Raw genomic sequence first — 19355 nt, forward strand, 5'->3', positions numbered from 1 at the left:
TTTATGTTTTGAAATCATGTTTTGGCGTCATTTGGCATTGCAGTCAGTGGAGTCTCAGCTGCCGAGCAACCACGGGTTGCCAGATACGTCAAGAAATGAAACCTAAAAGTCCTCGGTATTTTGAATTTGAATGTAGTAACCGTTTTTGGCCACATTCTTACACATGGCACCTTTAACTGCAAGTGTGTTAGCATTTAGCTTTAGAGTTTTTTAACGATACATTTACGAAAAACACACGCGAGAGTAGGATTTGATGGCCCGCTCCTCCCGAGTTATTTACGATAAATATAGGTCGAGACGTCATGACTGACAGGTGGTCTGGTGACTCTGCTAACCGACATCAAATCACAACAACACTGTGAGGAACTAATGTTAGCCTGCTAACGTGCTAAAACGCTGTATGAATTTGACCATGGAAAATAAAAATAAACCTAGCTGCTAACATGCTAGCATTAAACTGAACTCACCAACAGCACAGACAAAATATTTGCATTAAAAAAATATTTTGCAGACAGCAAATCATGTTTATGTTTTGAAATCGTGTTTTGGCGTCATTTGGCATTGCAGTCAGTAGAGTCTCAGCTGCCGAGCAACCACGGGTTGCCAGATACGTCAAGAAATGAAACCTTAAAGTCCTCGGTATTTTGAATTTGAATGTAGTAACCGTTTTTGGCCACATTCTTACACATGGCACCTTTAACTGCAAGTGTGTTAGCATTTAGCTTCGGAGTTTTTTAACGATACATTTACGAAAACACACGCGAGAGTAGGATTTGATGGCCCGCTCCTCCCGAGTTATTTACTATAAATATAGGTCGAGACGTCGTGACCGACAGGTGGTCTGGTGACTCTGCTAACCGACTTCAAATCACAACAACACTGTGAGGAACTAATGTTAGCCTGCTAACGTGCTAAAACGCTGTATGAATATGACCATGGAAAATAAAAATAAACCTAGCTGCTAACATGCTAGCATTAAACTGAACTCACCAACAGCACAGACAAAATATTTGCATTAAAAAAATATTTTGCAGACTGCAAATCATGTTTATGTCTTGAAATCGTGTTTTGGCGTCATTTGGCATTGCAGTCAGTAGAGTCTCAGCTGCCGAGCAACCACGGGTTGCCAGATACGTCAAGAAATGAAACATAAAAGTCCTCGGTATTTTGAATTTGAATGTAGTAACCGTTTTTGGCCACATTCTTACACATGGCAACTTTAACTGAAAGTGTGTTAGCATTTAGCTTTGGAGTTTTTTAACGATACATTTACGAAAAACACACGCGAGAGTAGGCTTTGATGGCCCGCTCCTCCCGAGTTATTTACGATAAATATAGGTCGAGACGTCATGACTGACAGGTGGTCTGGTGACTCTGCTAACCGACATCAAATCACAACAACACTGTGAGGAACTAATGTTAGCCTGCTAACGTGCTAAAACGCTGTATGAATTTGACCATGGAAAATAAAAATAAACCTAGCTGCTAACATGCTAGCATTAAACTGAACTCACCAACAGCACAGACAAAATATTTGCATTAAAAAAATATTTTGCAGACTGCAAATCATGTTTATGTTTTGAAATCGTGTTTTGGCGTCATGTGGCGCCACCTACCGCCGTCTACCAATCATTGCAGTCAGTAGAGTCTCAGCTGCCGAGCAACCACGGGTTGCCAGATACGTCAAGAAATGAAACCTAAAAGTCCTCGGTATTTTGAATTTGAATGTAGTAACCGTTTTTGGCCACATTCTTACACATGGCACCTTTAACTGAAAGTGTGTTAGCATTTAGCTTTGGAGTTTTTTAACGATACATTTACGAAAAACACACGCGAGAGTAGGCTTTGATGGCCCACTCCTCCCGAGTTATTTACGATAAATATAGGTCGAGACGTCGTGACCGACAGGTGGTCTGGTGACTCTGCTAACCAACATCAAATCACAACAACACTGTGAGGAACTAATGTTAGCCTGCTAACGTGCTAAAACGCTGTATGAATTTGACCATGGAAAATAAAAATAAACCTAGCTGCTAACATGCTAGCATTAAACTGAACTCACCAACAGCACAGACAAAATATTTGCATTAAAAAAATATTTCGCAGACTGCAAATCATGTTTATGTTTTGAAATCATGTTTTGGCGTCATTTGGCATTGCAGTCAGTAGAGTCTCAGCTGCCGAGCAACCACGGGTTGCCAGATACGTCAAGAAATGAAACCTAAAAGTCCTCTGTATTTTGAATTTGAATGTAGTAACCGTTTTTGGCCACATTCTTACACATGGCACCTTTAACTGCAAGTGTGTTAGCATTTAGCTTTAGAGTTTTTTAACGATACATTTACGAAAAACACACGCGAGAGTAGGCTTTGATGGCCCGCTCCTCCCGAGTTATTTACGATAAATATAGGTCGAGACGTCGTGACCGACAGGTGGTCTGGTGACTCTGCTAACCGATTTCATATCACAACAACACTGTGAGGAACTAATGTTAGCCTGCTAACGTGCTAAAACGCTGTATGAATTTGACCATGGAAAATAAAAATAAACCTAGCTGCTAACATGCTAGCATTAAACTGAACTCACCAACAGCACAGACAAAATATTTGCATTAAAAAAATATTTTGCAAACTGCAAATCATGTTTATGTTTTGAAATCATGTTTTGGCGTCATTTGGCATTGCAGTCAGTAGAGTCTCAGCTGCCGAGCAACCACGGGTTGCCAGATACGTCAAGAAATGAAACCTAAAAGTCCTCGGTATTTTGAATTTGAATGTAGTAACCGTTTTTGGCCACATTCTTACACATGGCACCTTTAACTGCAAGTGTGTTAGCATTTAGCTTCGGAGTTTTTTAACGATACATTTACGAAAACACACGCGAGAGTAGGATTTGATGGCCCGCTCCTCCCAAGTTATTTACGATAAATATAGGTCGAGACGTCGTGACTGACAGGTGGTCTGGTGACTCTGCTAACCGACATCAAATCACAACAACACTGTGAGGAACTAATGTTAGCATGCTAACGTGCTAAAACGCTGTATGAATATGACCATGGAAAATAAAAATAAACCTAGCTGCTAACATGCTAGCATTAAACTGAACTCACCAACAGCACAGACAAAATATTTGCATTAAAAAAATATTTTGCAGACTGCAAATCATGTTTATGTTTTGAAATCGTGTTTTGGCGTCATGTGGCGCCACCTACCACCGTCTACCAATCATTGCAGTCAGTAGAGTCTCAGCAACCACGGGTTGCCAAATACGTCAAAAAATTAAACCTAAAAGTCCTCGGTATTTTGAATTTGAATGTAGTAACCGTTTTTGGCCACATTCTTACACATGGCACCTTTAACTGAAAGTGTGTTAGCATTTAGCTTTGGAGTTTTTTAACGATACATTTACGAAAAACACACGCGATAGTAGGATTTGATGGCCCGCTCCTCCCGAGTTATTTACGATAAATATAGGTCGAGACGTCGTGACCGACAGGTGGTCTGGTGACTCTGCTAACCGACATCAAATCACAACAACACTGTGAGGAACTAATGTTAGCCTGCTAACGTGCTAAAATGCTGTATGAAAATGACCATGGAAAATAAAAATAAACCTAGCTGCTAACATGCTAGCATTAAACTGAACTCACCAACAGCACAGACAAAATATTTGCATTAAAAAAATATTTTGCAGACTGCAAATCATGTTTATGTTTTGAAATCGTGTTTTGGCGTCATGTGGCGCCACCTACCACCGTCTACCAATCATTGCAGTCAGTAGAGTCTCAGCTGCCGAGCAACCACGGGTTGCCAGATACGTCAAGAAATGAAACCTAAAAGTCCTCGGTATTTTAAATTTGAATGTAGTAACCGTTTTTGGCCACATTCTTACACATGGCACCTTTAACTGAAAGTGTGTTAGCATTTAGCTTTGGAGTTTTTTAACGATACATTTAAGAAAAACACACGCGAGAGTAGGATTTGATGGCCCGCTCCTCCCGAGGTATTTACGATAAATATAGGTCGAGACGTCGTGACCGACAGGTGGTCTGGTGACTCTGCTAACCGACTTCAAATCACAACAACACTGTGAGGAACTAATGTTAGCCTGCTAACGTGCTAAAATGCTGTATGAGTTTGACCATGGCAAATGCACCCGCTCAAAAAAATACACCTAGCTGCTAACATGCTAGCATTAACTGCATGTGCGTTAGCATTTAGCTTTAGAGTTTTTTACAATACATTTACGAAAACACACGTGGCAAAAAGACCCGCTCAAAAAAATACACCTAGCTGCTAACATGCTACCATCAACTGCAAGTGTGTTAGCATGTTGTTATTAGTTGTAAGCATGTTATTGATTCGCTTGACGTACCGTTGGTAACTCTGTAACATTGGCATTTAGCCTGTAGCATCGATTATCTAGGTTGAATGTTAGTATTAATTGTAAGAGTGCTAGCATTACGCATTAAGCACCACTGATCTGCTTAACATATTAGCTTTAATTGCAAGCGACCTAGCATTTGGCCTGTTGCACCACTTATATGAGGTAAAATGTTAGCATTAACTGTAGGAGTTGTAACATGAAGCTCTGCTCAACAAAAACATAACATAAATGTGCTAGCTTTAACCACAAGAGTGTTAGCATTTGGCCTGTAGCACCACATATGAGGTAAAATGTTAGCATTAACTGCAGGAGTCGTAGCATGAAGCTCTGCTTCACAAAAACATAACGCAAATGTTAGCATGAAGCTTGAATCCCGACTGGTTCGATTAAAGTGTTAGCATTAGCTCGGAGCGCCACTGACGACCATCTGACAGTGTGTTCCAGTTGCCTCGCGGAAAGTCGTAAATGGGAGCGATGTCACACTAATGTTTTAGTTTAATTCGGAAGTTCACAAGTCGCAAAATGGCGGTTGAGGTTAGCATTTTAGCTCGCTTCACAAAAGACGCTAACGTGAGTTATTTGATACAACACACGTAGAAAAACACAAAAGCAACACGTCTACACAAAAGTATACAATGGACACAAAAATGACAGAAGTCATATATCAATGAATGCTCGGAGCAGCCATCTTGGCTGCCATCTTCTTCATCATAACGGGGGAAAGATTGACTTCTGAATGCACAGTTAACTCAGTGTCATGGTGAATAACGACGACACAGTCGTTTTCTGGGCTTAATAATCTTCGCAAACGCCCGACTCTTTCTTCGCAGAGACGATAAATAAAGCTCTGAGCTGTGGTCGTTGTCTGCAGGAGTCTGTAATGAAGCTGCAGCTGAAGATAAATGATATTTACTGAACTCTCTCCATGTGCTAATGTGGTGAGACTGTTGATGCTCTGGGGTTTTTCGGGTCATTTCTTCTGTCCGATCAATAAGCAGCAGCAGATCTGTTCACCTGTAACAGGATCCCTCTGCTGCTGACCACACACAACTGCAGCAGGTTCCTTTCTATTTATACACCGAGCACTTTGAGTCAAACTGCTGGAATATTCCCTGAGACTACGCTGCTCGTATATATCACTTGGCTTAATTGCATAGATTTTCCCCCCGACTTTATAAATGTCTGGTCGTTTGCGGATTTAGAGGAAGGTCTTCAAAAGTTTTCTTTATTGATCAAAACCGAAACACAATCAATCACCTGGATAAATGATAATCCTGTGGACGTCAGTGTGGATTATACCATAATTCCTGTGCTGTAATAGCAGTCATTTACAGATCAGACTGCAGTAAAATAGAGATTTGAAAAGGTTAAATCTATCTATCTATTTGACTTTTGGCTAGATAGCTCGCTAGTACCTAACTAGCTCGATAACTTGCTAGTAGCTAGTTTGCTGTATAGCTGACTCACTAGAAGCTAGATAGCTAGCGTAAAGGCTAGCTAAATATATGCTGTTTGCTATATCACCCTTTAGCTTACTTTAATTTCACTTTTATCCAGACAGGTCACACAAAGGTAAATAGCTAGCTTGCTAGATAGATATACTGCTGTCAACAATGTCATGTTTAAGCTAACTTAATTGGACTTTTGGCTAAAACGCTCGCTAGTAGCTAGTTTGTTGGATAGCTGACTCACTAGAAGCTAGATAGCTAGCTTAAAGGCTAGCTAAATATATGCTGTTAGCTATATCACCCTTTAGCTTACTTTAATTTCACTTTTATCCAGACAGGTCACACAAAGGTAAATAGCTAGCTTGCTAGATAGATATACTGCTGTCAACAATGTCATGTTTAAGCTAACTTAATTGGACTTTTGGCTAAAACACTCGCTAGTAGCTAGTTTGTTGGATAGCTGACTCACTAGAAGCTAGATAGCTAGCTTAAAGGCTAGCTAAATGTATGCTGTTAGCTATATCACCCTTTAGCTTACTTTAATTTCACTTTTATCCAGACAGGTCACATGAAGCTAAATAGCTAGCTTGCTAGATAGATATAATGTGGTAAACAATGTCATGTTTAAGCTAACTTCAGGGTTAGATAGTTCACTTGTTAGCTCGATAGATAGATAGATGTGAACAATGTCACGTTTAAGCTAACTTCGCTTGACTTTTGGCTAGATAGCTTGCTAGTAGCTAGTTTGCTAGATAGCTGCCTCACTAGAAACTAGATAGCTAGCTTGATAGCTAGCTTGATAGCTAGCTTGATAGCTAGATAGCTAGATAGATAGATAGATAGATAGATAGATAGATAGATAGATAGATAGATAGATAGATAGATAGATAGATGTAAATCCTGTGGCTTCTACGATTCACAGAAACCGAGACAAGAGACTTGTACAGTGCCAGCCAGTCTGATGTTACCTTTGGTTTATTTCATGTAAACATTCCTGATACTGACCTGTTTCCCGTAAATGTACGACAAACCAGTCAGGCCAGAGTTTACCGAAACGGGAGGAGGAGACGAGGTTGAATACTTTCAGTATCGTCGTACGAGAACATTCTTCAAAGTTAAAGAAAGCTCTTAAAGAGTACAAACCTCTGCCAAGACTCACCATGTTCCTTCATTATCAACACACCCATCACAATTCACAAGGTTGATAATAATAACGTCTATAAATGTTAGTGTTTACTCTTTGGTTCATAACCAACACCCTGGAAATATTTAACCTTTTCAACAAGAACAAGAATCAAATCAAGACGACAACAATTCATTTTTGATTGCTAGCTTTTGATAAAACGATAGATAGATAGATAGATAGATAGATAGATAGATAGATAGATAGATAGATAGATAGATAGATAGATAGATAGATAGATAGATAGATAGATAGATAGATAGATAGATAGATAGATAGATCTAGCTAACAAGTGAACCTCTTACATCTTACCATGAAGTTAGCTAATACATGACATTGTTGACAACAGTATCTATCTGGCAAGCTAACTTTTTAGCTTCTTGTGACCTGAAAGTGAAATTAAAGTTAGCTAAAGGGTGATATAGCTAACAGCATATATATCTAGTTAGCCTTTAAACATGACATCTATCTATCTATCTATCTATCTATCTATCTATCTATCTATCTATCTATCTATCTATCTATCTATCTATCTATCTATCTATCTATCTAGTTTTGGATACGGTCATAAACGTTCTATCTATTGTTTTATCCATAGCTAACAGTTAAAAAGGAATTGTTGTCGTCTTGATTTAGTTCTTGTTCTCATGAGTAAATTCTGGTGTAAAAACATGTTTTTTCACTGTGTTTGTGTATGTGACACAGGTACAGTGTTTACTCATGTCATTTTGTGTTTTTTAAAATGTGTTCTCTGTTTAATTATTTCTTTCATTTATAAAGGTGTTTCCTCATTATGTTTGTGAACGTGTGAAATAAATCTTCTCTGTAATTTGATGGACTGTCAAAAGTCATCTGTCATAAATCTGTCATAAACATAACGAGGCTCAGACTCGTCTCGCGTTTGTGAGGATCGTCAGTCGGTCATACCTCAGTGTCACAAAGCAGCTCGGCTTGTTATCGATGTCACGGGTTGGTGTTTTGTCTCTCTGCCAAAATACCTCGGCACCTGAGGGCGACGAGGGAGCGAAGGGTGACCTGCAGGTCAACCACAACAAAAACTGTTTATTTTATTTTATAGTTTTAGTTAGTTTTATAAACACACATATCTATCTATCTATCTATCTATCTATCTATCTATCTATCTATCTATCTATCTATCTGTCTGCTAGTTAGCTAACACAAACACCAACTAGCTGGCAAAGTTTACCAGATTCTTGGCTCAATGAACGCAAACTATATTTTCATAAGTTAGCTTAAAGTTAGCTTAAGCTGGACATAGTTAATTTCGTCAGCTAGCTTACTACTAGCTAGCTAACTAAGGCAAACATGCCAGCTAAATAACAAATAATAAACTATCTATATATAAGTTAGCAAGTTAGCTTAAAGTTTGCTGAGTATCTATCTATCTATCTATCTATCTATCTATCTATCTATCTATCTATCTATCTATCTATCTATCTATCTATCTGCTAGTTAGCTAACACAAACACCAACTAGCTGGCAAAGTTTATCAGATTCTTGGCTCAATGAACTCAAACTATCTTTTCATAAGTTAGCTTAAAGTTAGCTAAAGCTGGACATAGTTAATTTCATCAGCTAGCTTACTACTATCTAGCTAACTAGCTGTCTAACGCAAACATGGCAGCTAAATGACATATAATAAACTATCCATATATAAGTTAGCTTAAAGTTTGCTCAGTATCTATCTATCTATCTATCTATCTATCTATCTATCTATCTATCTATCTATCTATCTATCTATCTATCTATCTATCTATCTATCTATCTATAGCTTTATGGGGTCCCCAAAGAAATTACATTTCCCATATATTGACTGTGGTGTTGAATGATAAAATCAGCTCAGGTTTTAAATGCTTTAAACATTCAACTTTTATTGATTTCTTTTCTTTAAAGACTTTACAAACAGTGGATTATTATTATTAATATTATAATTCATCAACAACTTTGCGCCGTTTCATACGAATAACTTTAAAACAAAACTGTTGTTATGGAAGTGCGTCCCAGCACTCTGGGTGTGAGTTTCATCACAGCTTAAGTTAAATAATCTTAAATCTTCATTTCAATTTTTGTTCCAGCACAACCTTTAGACAATTTGATGAAAAAAAAAAAAAAATTATATATATTAAATGTTCATCAACGATATAAACACACCTGAGTAAAAAACTACTAATCATTTCATACAAATCCGATTGAATTTGTGAAATTTGGAACAGTTCAAAGTTTGTTTTTTATGAAAAAAAATTAAACCCTCTTTTAACCAAGTTTGATGCGGCTAGCTCAAACGTGCTAGGACGGGTTCGTTCAAATGCGTAGACTAGACATTTTTGTTTTTCCAAAATGGCCGACGTCTGGTTGGGCGGAGCTAATTGAAATACACAGAATCTTGTTTGGAACGATGAGAGCAACAAGCGCACCAAGTTTGGTTCAAATCGGAAGAAAATCAAAATAGAGCCCTGGGGCTACGAACGAGTTTGTGCAACCTATGCAACTAGATCGTCTACTTGATTATTGTATTATTTTATTGTTAAGTTGCAGCTTAAGTTAAATAATCTCATAAAAAACAGTTGGGGCCAATTCCAATTCCTATCTTAACCCTCGAGCTCAACCCTTAATCTTAACTGGCCTCAAAACCAAGTGTTGAGGGTTATTTTGTCACTTAGAAATGGGACACCCCTTAAATGCAGATACGTCTTCAGACTGTAGGGGGCAGAATAACGCCAAAGCTGCGTCCAGTCTGTCAACTCCAAAAAAGAAGAAGAAGAAGAACACATTTACGTCACGATTATTTCTTACGATCCGTTTGTCAGTCAAGTTTTTAGGTTGTCAGTTAGTTATAAGATGATACTAGCTTGTCCGAACCGGCCGACTATTAACAAAAGATCGTAAAATAAAAATAAATGTTACGCAACAATGACGTCAGTAATCCATAATATGGGCCTAAACTAAGATAATACAATGGTTTTCATCATTTTTATATCTCTATTAACAAAGAAAATACTGCTTTCGGCGCCATCTTTGTTATGCGAAAACACGCAATGCATTCTGGGTAGCCCTTGCTCCCAAGGGTGGTCTCGGAAAAAATCTCAATATTGAGGGCGATACAGCCCTTAAACTCGACCCTCAACTTCATTTTTCTGAGAATCGGGACAGCACTTGGACTAGAGGGAGAGCACATTTTTGAGATTGAGGGTTAAAGCAAGGAATTGGAATTCACCCTCGGTCACATCTGCTCAAATGTTACGCGACTTGATTGACAGACAGAGGGGTTGGCGTCAGACGAAGAACCGGTCGGACCAGAGTTTACCGACACACTGAAGAATGTTGGAAGGAAAGTACCGACGTCTTCATCCCTGCGCGGCACGAAACATGCTACACCGGACGAGCGTTTTTGAACAACCGGTCGCAGTTTTTCCTGCAGCTACTGTGAACATTTCTGAGGTCCCACCCAAAAAAAGAAAAACGAGTCACGTCGCGATCAGATAAGACCCAAGAAAAAGTCAGACACGGGGGGAAACCGTCACACTCCGGGCGCGGTGTTGAAGTACGAGCTGGTCGGCGGCAGGTTGTACTGGTACGCGGGGACGGGGTTGTTGCTGTACTCCTGACCGCCGCCGCCGCCGACGCCGGTTCCCTGACCGGCGGCGGCCAGGATGGCCTGAAAGAGGACGACCCTCTGCAGGAGGTCGGACATGAAGGAGAAGTCGTACAGCGGCTCGTCCGCCGCCTTCTCCTGCTGCACGCCGTGCTGCTGCAGCGTCCGCGCCGCCTCCTTGTACATCTCGTCCGTGAAGTAGCCGCCGCCGTTGGCCGCCACCATGTCGTCGATCTTCTTGAGCAGCGCCACCACCTGAGTCCGGTTTCGCCTCTCCTGCTTGTTGTTGAACACGTGGTAGCGGTTGCCGCACTTGTTGATGACCTCGCGGAGCTTGGGGTGGCCCGTCTGCACGTACTCCTGGATGGTGCGGCCGCGCAGCTCGTCGCCGCGCGTGAACAGGACGATCATGTAGCGCGACGCCGCCGAGCCGAAGATCTTCTCCAGGGCCTCCACGCAGCGCTCCTCCTCCTTGGTGAAGCGGCCGATCTGCAGCACCAGCAGGAAGACGTGCGGCCCCGGCGTGGACACCTGGATGCACTTGGCTATCTCGCGCCGGATGCTCTCGGCGCTCTTGGACGTGTCCAGGATCCCCGGCGTGTCGACCACGTGGATCTTCCGGTTGCACCTGGCGCGCTCTTTCTCGCAGCTCTCCGTGACCGACTGTGCGCTCGGCAGAGAACGGAACACCTTCCTGCCGATGATGGTGTTGCCGACCGCACTTTTCCCAACTCCGGTTTTCCCGATCATCACGATCCTCAGGGTCGGACCTGCAAACACGCACAACATGCACTCTTAAAGAATTCCCCCAAAGGTAAACATAGCTCATTTAAAAAGGTTGAAAGTTGAGTTGAGACTTTACCGTCAGGGATGGAGAAGCGGACGCCCATCTTCCTCCGAGTTCGACAGCTCGCCGTGTGAGCGCCGACGAGGCTCGCAAGCGGTTTTGTGTTTTCCGTCGCTCCGCCCACAGGGAGTGTCGGCCTGTTTGAAATACCTGAGTCGAAACTGAGCCGAGAAACTGAAGCAAAACGCTCCGGTTGCGCCGACCGACCTGTTGCACGATCTCTGCCCGAGAAGCAAAAATGAGCTCCAACAGAACTCCGCCACGTAAGTCTAAAAATATTTGGTTTTTTTTTTGCTAAAACAAGTCTTTTTGAAGACAAAGGTGATTGTTTTTTTTGTTCTTCTCTTGCGTTTTTCTTCATTTCTGAGTGAATTTCTCTTGTGCCACGGTTACACAATGTGCAGCAGGGGTGTGCGACTGCACTGTAACTCCTGGTTGTTGTTCGACCGCTCGGAAAAGACAATAAACTAAACTGAATTAACGTCACAAATGAAGAAAATGATCTTATATAATGTACAGAGGGTTCAGATTACACTTGAAATTCCACACATTTGTAGTTTCGCTGCTTCTTATTTTTGTATCACATTCTGGGATTGTCGTCCGTTCTAAACCTCAATGTGTGGTACCCATGTAAAGTGCTTTACATAACACATAATGTACAATAAAACACACAGTATAATCATTAAAATAAGAATCAAATGAGCAGAGAGAGTCACTGTGCTTCTCCTCGCCTCAGGTCAAATAACTCTGAGTAGGAATAGATGGTGGCGCTGCAGTTAACCCTTAGAGAACAGAGCGTTTAAGTGGCTTTTTTTTACCCATTACTATGTTAAAACATATATATGTGCAATATAGAGCGTCTTAAATCTTCATTTCAATTTTTGTTACAGCACAACCTTTAGACAATCTGATGAAAAATATTTATATATAAAATGTTCATCAACTATATAAACACACATGAGTAAAAACTACTAATCATTTCATAAAAATCCGGTTGAATTTGTGAAATTTGTAAACACACGTCACAGTTCAAAGTTTGATCGGCTCTTTTAACCAACTAATTGACGCGGTTAGCTCAAACGTGCTAGGACAACAGAACAAAATCCAAAAATTTTGCATTTAACCCAATTTTGGCCACTTTCTCTCACGTCAAAAAATCCCCAAAATCCGTCAAGAAACTTTAGAATAAGTCCGACAAATTCACCAAATTCCCAATCCAACGACTTTTGTCTGATCACGACCCGACTTCTGGGGGGCGCTATAGAGCCCTGGGGCTACTAACGAGTTTGTGCTCTATGCAACTAGATCGTCTACTTGATTATTGTATTATTTTATTGTTTCTTTTTTTTTCATTTAGCTTATTGCGTATTTTTTTTCTCATAATTTCCGACTTTATTCTCAAAAATTCCGACTTTATTCTCATTAAATTACAACTTTGTTCAACTTTATTCTCATTAAATTACGACTTAAAATTTAGCATTTAACACAATTTTGGCCACTTTCTCTCACGTCAAAAAATCCCCAAAATCCGTCAAGAAACTTTAGAATAAGTCCGACAAATTCACCAAATTCCCAATCCAATAACTTGTCTGACCACGACCCAACTTCTGGGGGGCGCTATAGAGCGCTGGGGCTACTAACGAGTTTGTGCTCTATGCAACTATATTGTCGACTTGATTATTGTATTATTTTATTGTTTCTTTTTTTTTCATTTAGCTTATTGCGTATTTTTTTTCTCAAAAATTCCGACTTTATTCTCATTAAATTACAACTTTATTCTCATTAAATTACAACTTAATTCTCATTAAATTACGACTTAAAATTTAGCATTCAACACAATTTTGGCCACTTACTCTCACGTCAAAAATTCCTCAAGAAACTTTAGAGTAAGTCCGACAAATTCACCAAATTCCCAATTCAACGACCCGACTGCTGGGGGGCGCTATAGAGCCGCGGGGCTACGAACGAGTTTGTGCCCCATGCAACTATCGCAAATTATCACCGACCCGAGCTCTGTGGCAAATTTCAAGAGTTTTTCTGCACATTAACCACCATCAAAAATGAGCGGAACTTCACTCAGTCTTTGTCAAAACACACGTACGTCCGTTGCGATGTTTTCGCAATGTTTTCGCTAACTTTCGTTAAACCCTCGCTCTCCGAGTCACGACCTACCGTCTCTGTTTCAGCAGCGTACCCTGACAAGTTGTCCATCGCTCTGATCGGAAAGAGAATGCAGCTGAAGAACACCATCGGAAACGTCCTCCTCAACAAGGAGAACTACTTTTCGTCAACAGACAACGTCCTGGTGACGGGAGAGAGCCACTCGTTCACCGTCGTCAACACGCCGGACTTCTTCAGAGAAGACTGGGAGAAAGAGGACCAGCAGATGATCGACTTCATGGCCGTTTCTCACCCGGGACCGAACCTCTTCATCCTGGCGATCGACTCGGAAAACACCACGGAGGAAAAGATCGTGTCTCAGATCACCAAACTCCAGGCGCTGTTCGGACAGAAGGTCACGGCTCACCTGGTGGTCATGCTGCCCGACATCGAGTCGTACCAGAGGCTCGGTCGCCTGAGGGAGCGCTTCCAGGTCACGCTCGTCATCGCCAACGAAAATCTGGCCAACGAGTGCAGGAAGTGGTGTCCGCGGCGACGCCCCTTCCTGTTCGACTACAAACATTACAGCGAAGACGTGGTGGTCCGCAAAAAGAAGGGCTTCGAGAAGATGAGGCTGGAGAAAAACGAGTACGAGCACAACCATCGCTACGCTACGACTTTTGTCTCCTCATATTACGACTTTATTGTCAAAAATTACGACTTTATTCTCATAAAATGACGTCTTTATTCTAAAAAAATTACGACTTTATACTTAAAAATTACGACTTTATTCTCAAAAATTACGACTTTATTCTCATTAAATTACGACTTTATTCTCAAAAATTACGACTTTATTCTCATTAAATTACAACTTTATTCTTATTAAATTACGACTTTATTCTCAAAAATTACGACTTTATTCTCATTAAATTACAACTTTATTCTTATTAAATTACGACTTTATTCTTATTAAATTACAACTTTATTCTTATTAAATTACAACTTTATTCTCATTAAATTACAACTTTATTCTTATTAAATTACAATTTTATTCTCATAAAACCAGACTTTATTCTTATTAAATTACTTTACTCTTATTAAATTACAATTTTATTCTCATAAAACCAGACTTTATTCTTATTAAATTACTTTACTCTTATTAAATTACAACTTTATTCTTATTAAATTACTTTACTCTTATTAAATTACAACTTTATTCTTATTAAATTACAACTTTATTCTTATTAAATTACAACTTTATTCTTATTAAATTACAACTTTATTCTCATAAAACCAGACTTTATTCTTATTAAATTACTTTACTCTTATTAAATTACTTTACTCTTATTAAATCATGACTTTGTCATTAAATTACGACTTTATTCTCAAAATGACAACTTTGCTTAATTTCAAATTTTCAATGAAAAATAATTATTATAATAATCATTATTTGTTATTTATCTGAAAAAAGTGTTGTTTTATTTAAACATTCATACAATAATTGTGATCACTGTTGCAGATCATTGTCCCCGACGTATGAAACTGTGGGTAATATGACGGGTAAGTCTGCCTTTTTTTAAAAATATTTCCTTACTGAGGACATAATCTACATTCCCAGAAAATGTAATCCTAATCCGTCTCTTTACTATATTTGACAAACGCTGCTGAAACACAAGCTCTTTGGCAGATGTGTGGTTTTTCTTTGACATGAAACCCAGAGCGATTATGACGAACAATGAGGAAACTGTAATCTGTGAATGAAAGCAATGACGGGAAAGTACCTGAAGAAATGCTGTGTTGTTGTTTCTTGGCAGCGACTTCCTCGGCCGGTCTGTCCACAGTGGAACGTACCAACAACGCGGCTGCAGCGCAGCAGGGACATCACAATGGTATGTTCTGGGAAACTGCACATAAAGAAACACATAAGAAATGAAGTGGTTCATTTTTAAAATGTCTTCATAATTAAAAACAGTTCACAGCTCAGATTTAAAACCGTTTTTCACCGTATCCCCGTTCAAAAACACGTTTGTGAGTCAAATCTCTCCGTGCAAATGTTTCATAACCGGAGAAGGAAAAACAAATGCCAAACATTTCTGTGAAACAGCGTGACCTGTTTGACTGGTTTTTAATCCACAGACAGATTACGGGCAGATTAATTTAATTACTACAGTCGTCGGCAAACGTTGGCCGTTTTGACGACGTACGGCAGATCACTTTGTTCTGTTCAATTTAAAATAGAAATGGGCCCAGGAGGCTTCCCTGTGGAACACCACAAGATTATTATCGGTCAAAAACACTGACAAACTACAACTTTATTCTCATTAAATAACATCTTTATTCTCATTAAATTACAACTTTATTTTTTTTATAAAATAAGGACTTTTTTCTCCCAATATTACAACTTTATTTTTTATAAAATTACGACTTCATTCTCATTAAATTACAACGTTATTCTTATTAAATTATGACTTTTTTCTCCTAATATTACAACTTTATTCTCATAAAATTACGACTTTATTGTCATAAAATTAGAATTTTATTTTTTATAAAATTACCATTTTATTTTGTATAAAATTACCATTTTATTTTTTATAAAATTACGACTTTATTCTCATTAAATTACAACTTTATTCTCATTAAATTACGACTTTATTCTTATTAAATTATGATTTATTCTCTTAAAATTACGACTCTATCATCATAAAATTACGACTTTATTCTCATTAAATTACGACTTTATTCTCATAAAATTACAACTTTATTTTTATAAAATTACGACTTCATTCTTATTAAATTACAACTTTATTCTCATAAAATTACGACTTTATACTTTGTTCTTATGAAATTAAGACTTTATTCTCATTAAATTGCGACATTATTCTCATAAAATTACAACTTTATTTTGATAAAATTACGGCTTTATTCTTATTAAATTACGACTTTATTCTCATTAAATTACAACTTTATTCTCATTATATTACGACTTTATTCTCATAAAATTACGACACTGACAAACTTTCTACGTGTCTTCCAGAAAAACCCAGGAGTGCAAAGACGTTCAGAACATTTCACGTAATTCTACTCGGACTAACCGGGACGGGGAAAAGTGCGTCCGGGAACACCATGCTAGCCGCCGGGAAGTCCGAGGTGGAGCTATTCCGCTCGGAGGCGAGCTCCGTGCCGGTGACCATCCGCTGCGAGTTCAGAGACATCATCAAGCCGTTCGGGATGCCCGTGAGGCTGGTCGACACTCCGGACTTCTTTCACGAGGAGCTGAAGAACCCCGAGGCGCACCTAGACGACTGTAGGCAGTACTGCGTGCCGGGTCAGTGCGTGTTCTTACTGGTGATCCAGGTGGGTCGCTTCACCGACGGAGAGCAGGGGATCCTGGAGAGGCTGGAGGAGCAGATCGGCTGGAACATCAGGGACAGCATGATCGTGCTGCTCACCCACGGCGACGACCTGAAGGGGAACCACGTGGCGCCGTACATCCACTCCAACCCGGCCCTCAAGCACATCGTCGACATGTGCAGCTGCCGCTCTCACGTGTTCAACAACAGGTCCAGGGACCCGAGGCAGGTCATCGAGCTCATCAAGAAAATCCCAAACTCCGCCACGTTGTTCCCAAAGTTCACCAAGAAATACAGCGAGGACTTGGACACCACGTGTTCTCTGTTGTAAAAAACGAGGTTCCTCGTCGAAGCGACAAGCAAAAGGCCTATTTCACACTAAAACTGGGCGGGAATTCCAGGATTTTTCCCACCAAAAATAGTGCCGATAAACCCTTTTCCAACCGTCAGTGGTTTGTTTCCGTCCCGATGTGTTTGTTTTTGAATTGTGACGTCAAAAAACAACAATTTTTCACAACCACAAACCTCTGCGGCTAACGGCTACGCTTCATCAGCGTTTTTGAGATATACAGCTTTCACCGCCGTACAGTGTATGCATATTTTAATATTTATATTTATTGTTTATCATTTTCATGTAAAATCAGTTGCCGTGATTTGTCACTGATGCATATTTGAATGTTGCAGACAGTGAACATCAACTTCTCAGGGAATTCTGGGATATTTTGTATTTTGATTCGTAAACTGAACCAAAAAACGCAGATTCCTGTCGCTACGTCATCGACGACGACACAAAGTCAAAGATTATTCAAAACCTTGTTGTGATGTTTCTTTGGTCTTGTAAAGTTTTTTTTTGTGTGTGAAAATGACTAATAAATATACGTTTTGTTTACAAATACGTTGTTTGTTTGTGTATCAGAGTCGGAAGTCTGTCACTGATAAAACCATAGCGGTTTAAAATGTCTTATTAGCGTCTTATTTTAGCATCGGTTAAACGTGGAATATCTGGGAAACCGTCTTCAGCTTCACTTGCTTGATTCTTGCCAGAATAACGTCAGACTTGAAGATAAAGGGCCCGTCCCAATTCCTCCCCTAACATTAAATTTTTGCCCGAAACCTAAATTTTGCGCGTTCTCTTGTAGGGAGTAACAAGGGGAAATGCGATTTTCCTCTTATATCAACCCTCAAAATTTAGCTAGCTCCGATGCGGGCTTAAAACGAAGTGGAAGATGAAATTACCCATGATGCTTTGCGAATTCAGCGAGCCGACTGATATTTTCCAACAAAGATGGCGGCCACATCTGCCGAGGAACATTTTCGTTGTAATATATTTTCGCAAATAAGCACGTTACAATGCTGAATTGTGCTGGAATATGTAGGTTTGATATACATCCAGAGGGCCGTTGAGCTTTGAACACTAAATAACTGATGATTTATGAAAGCAGCTAGCTAACTAGCTAGCTAGCGGCTATTTGGCGAGTGCTTCGAGAGATATATGCTCTCATAAATTCCCCTCATTGAGGGAAGCGGTATTGGGACACCACTACATGCAAATTAGCATAGTGAACGTAATGAACGTGCTAACCTGCGTCACATGTTGACAATTCTACCGGTGGAGAATGCTACTATTTTCATTCGGGAAAAATGCCAGCTGTTTGTTTTTCTCCGTCCTCGTAAACGCTATATCACGAATGTGATTGAAATCTGACAAGTCCGGGGTATTCGTGTTCAAGTGAACGCCGCTACACACATCCAAAACACTGACAAAACTACCCAGATGTAGCAGAGGAAGCTAACGGCTATTTGCCGAGTGCTTCGAGAGCGTTTGCACGTCACGTAGCTCTACATGACGGGCAAATGCTCTCGAAGCACTCGGCAAATAGCCGCTAGCTAGCTAGTTAGCTAGCTGCTTTCATAATTGGTCACTTATTTTCTGACATTAGTGGTCAAAGCTCAACGGCTCCTCTGGATGTATATCAAACAAATTTGCAAAAAATATATTGTATATAACAACGAAAATGTTCCTCGGCAGATGTGGCCGCCAATCTTTGTTGAAAAATATCAGCCGGCTCGCTGAATTCGCAAAGCATCATGGGTAATTTCATCTTCCACTTCTTTTTAAGCCCGCATCAGAGCTAGCTACATTTTGAGGGTTGATTGCTCCTAGCTCCTAGCTCCTAGCTACACGTGAACACGCAAAATGTAGGGTTAGGGGAGGTATTGGGACAGGGTCTAAGACTTTAAACTCAAATGTGTCTAATTTACTCACATCTCTGGTTCTTAAAAGTCTTTAAAACGTTTGAAAAACACTGATTTAAAGAGTTTAAAATCGCTAAAACGCTCGCTGAATTCGCAAAGCATCATGGGTAATTTCATCTTCCACTTCTTTTTAAGCGCGCATCAGAGCTAGCTACATTTTGAGGGTTGATTG

At 39.8% G+C, this 19355-nt stretch overlaps 2 protein-coding genes across 2 annotated transcripts; one reads left to right on the plus strand and one right to left on the minus strand.

The window, feature by feature from the left end:
- Positions 1–9813: 9813 nt before the first annotated feature.
- LOC310924409 (GTPase IMAP family member 7-like) lies at positions 9814–11824 on the minus strand. The gene has a single exon (XM_083886133.1). It carries the CDS (start codon positions 11417–11419, stop codon positions 10556–10558), a length of 864 nt encoding a protein of 287 aa, XP_083742259.1. The 5' UTR covers positions 11420–11824; the 3' UTR covers positions 9814–10555.
- A 1775-nt stretch (positions 11825–13599) lies between these two features.
- LOC310944414 (GTPase IMAP family member 8-like) lies at positions 13600–17661 on the plus strand (the record flags this gene model as incomplete). Its single annotated transcript, XM_083910194.1, has 4 exons — positions 13600–14225; positions 15097–15137; positions 15392–15466; positions 16612–17661. The coding sequence occupies 4 exons, from the start codon at positions 13600–13602 to the stop codon at positions 17256–17258; spliced, it is 1389 nt and encodes a 462-aa protein (XP_083766320.1). The 3' UTR covers positions 17259–17661.
- Positions 17662–19355: the final 1694 nt, after the last annotated feature.

Source organism: Microchirus variegatus (genome assembly GCF_963457635.1).
Source record: "Microchirus variegatus genome assembly, chromosome: 1".
Taxonomy (NCBI): domain Eukaryota; kingdom Metazoa; phylum Chordata; class Actinopteri; order Pleuronectiformes; family Soleidae; genus Microchirus; species Microchirus variegatus.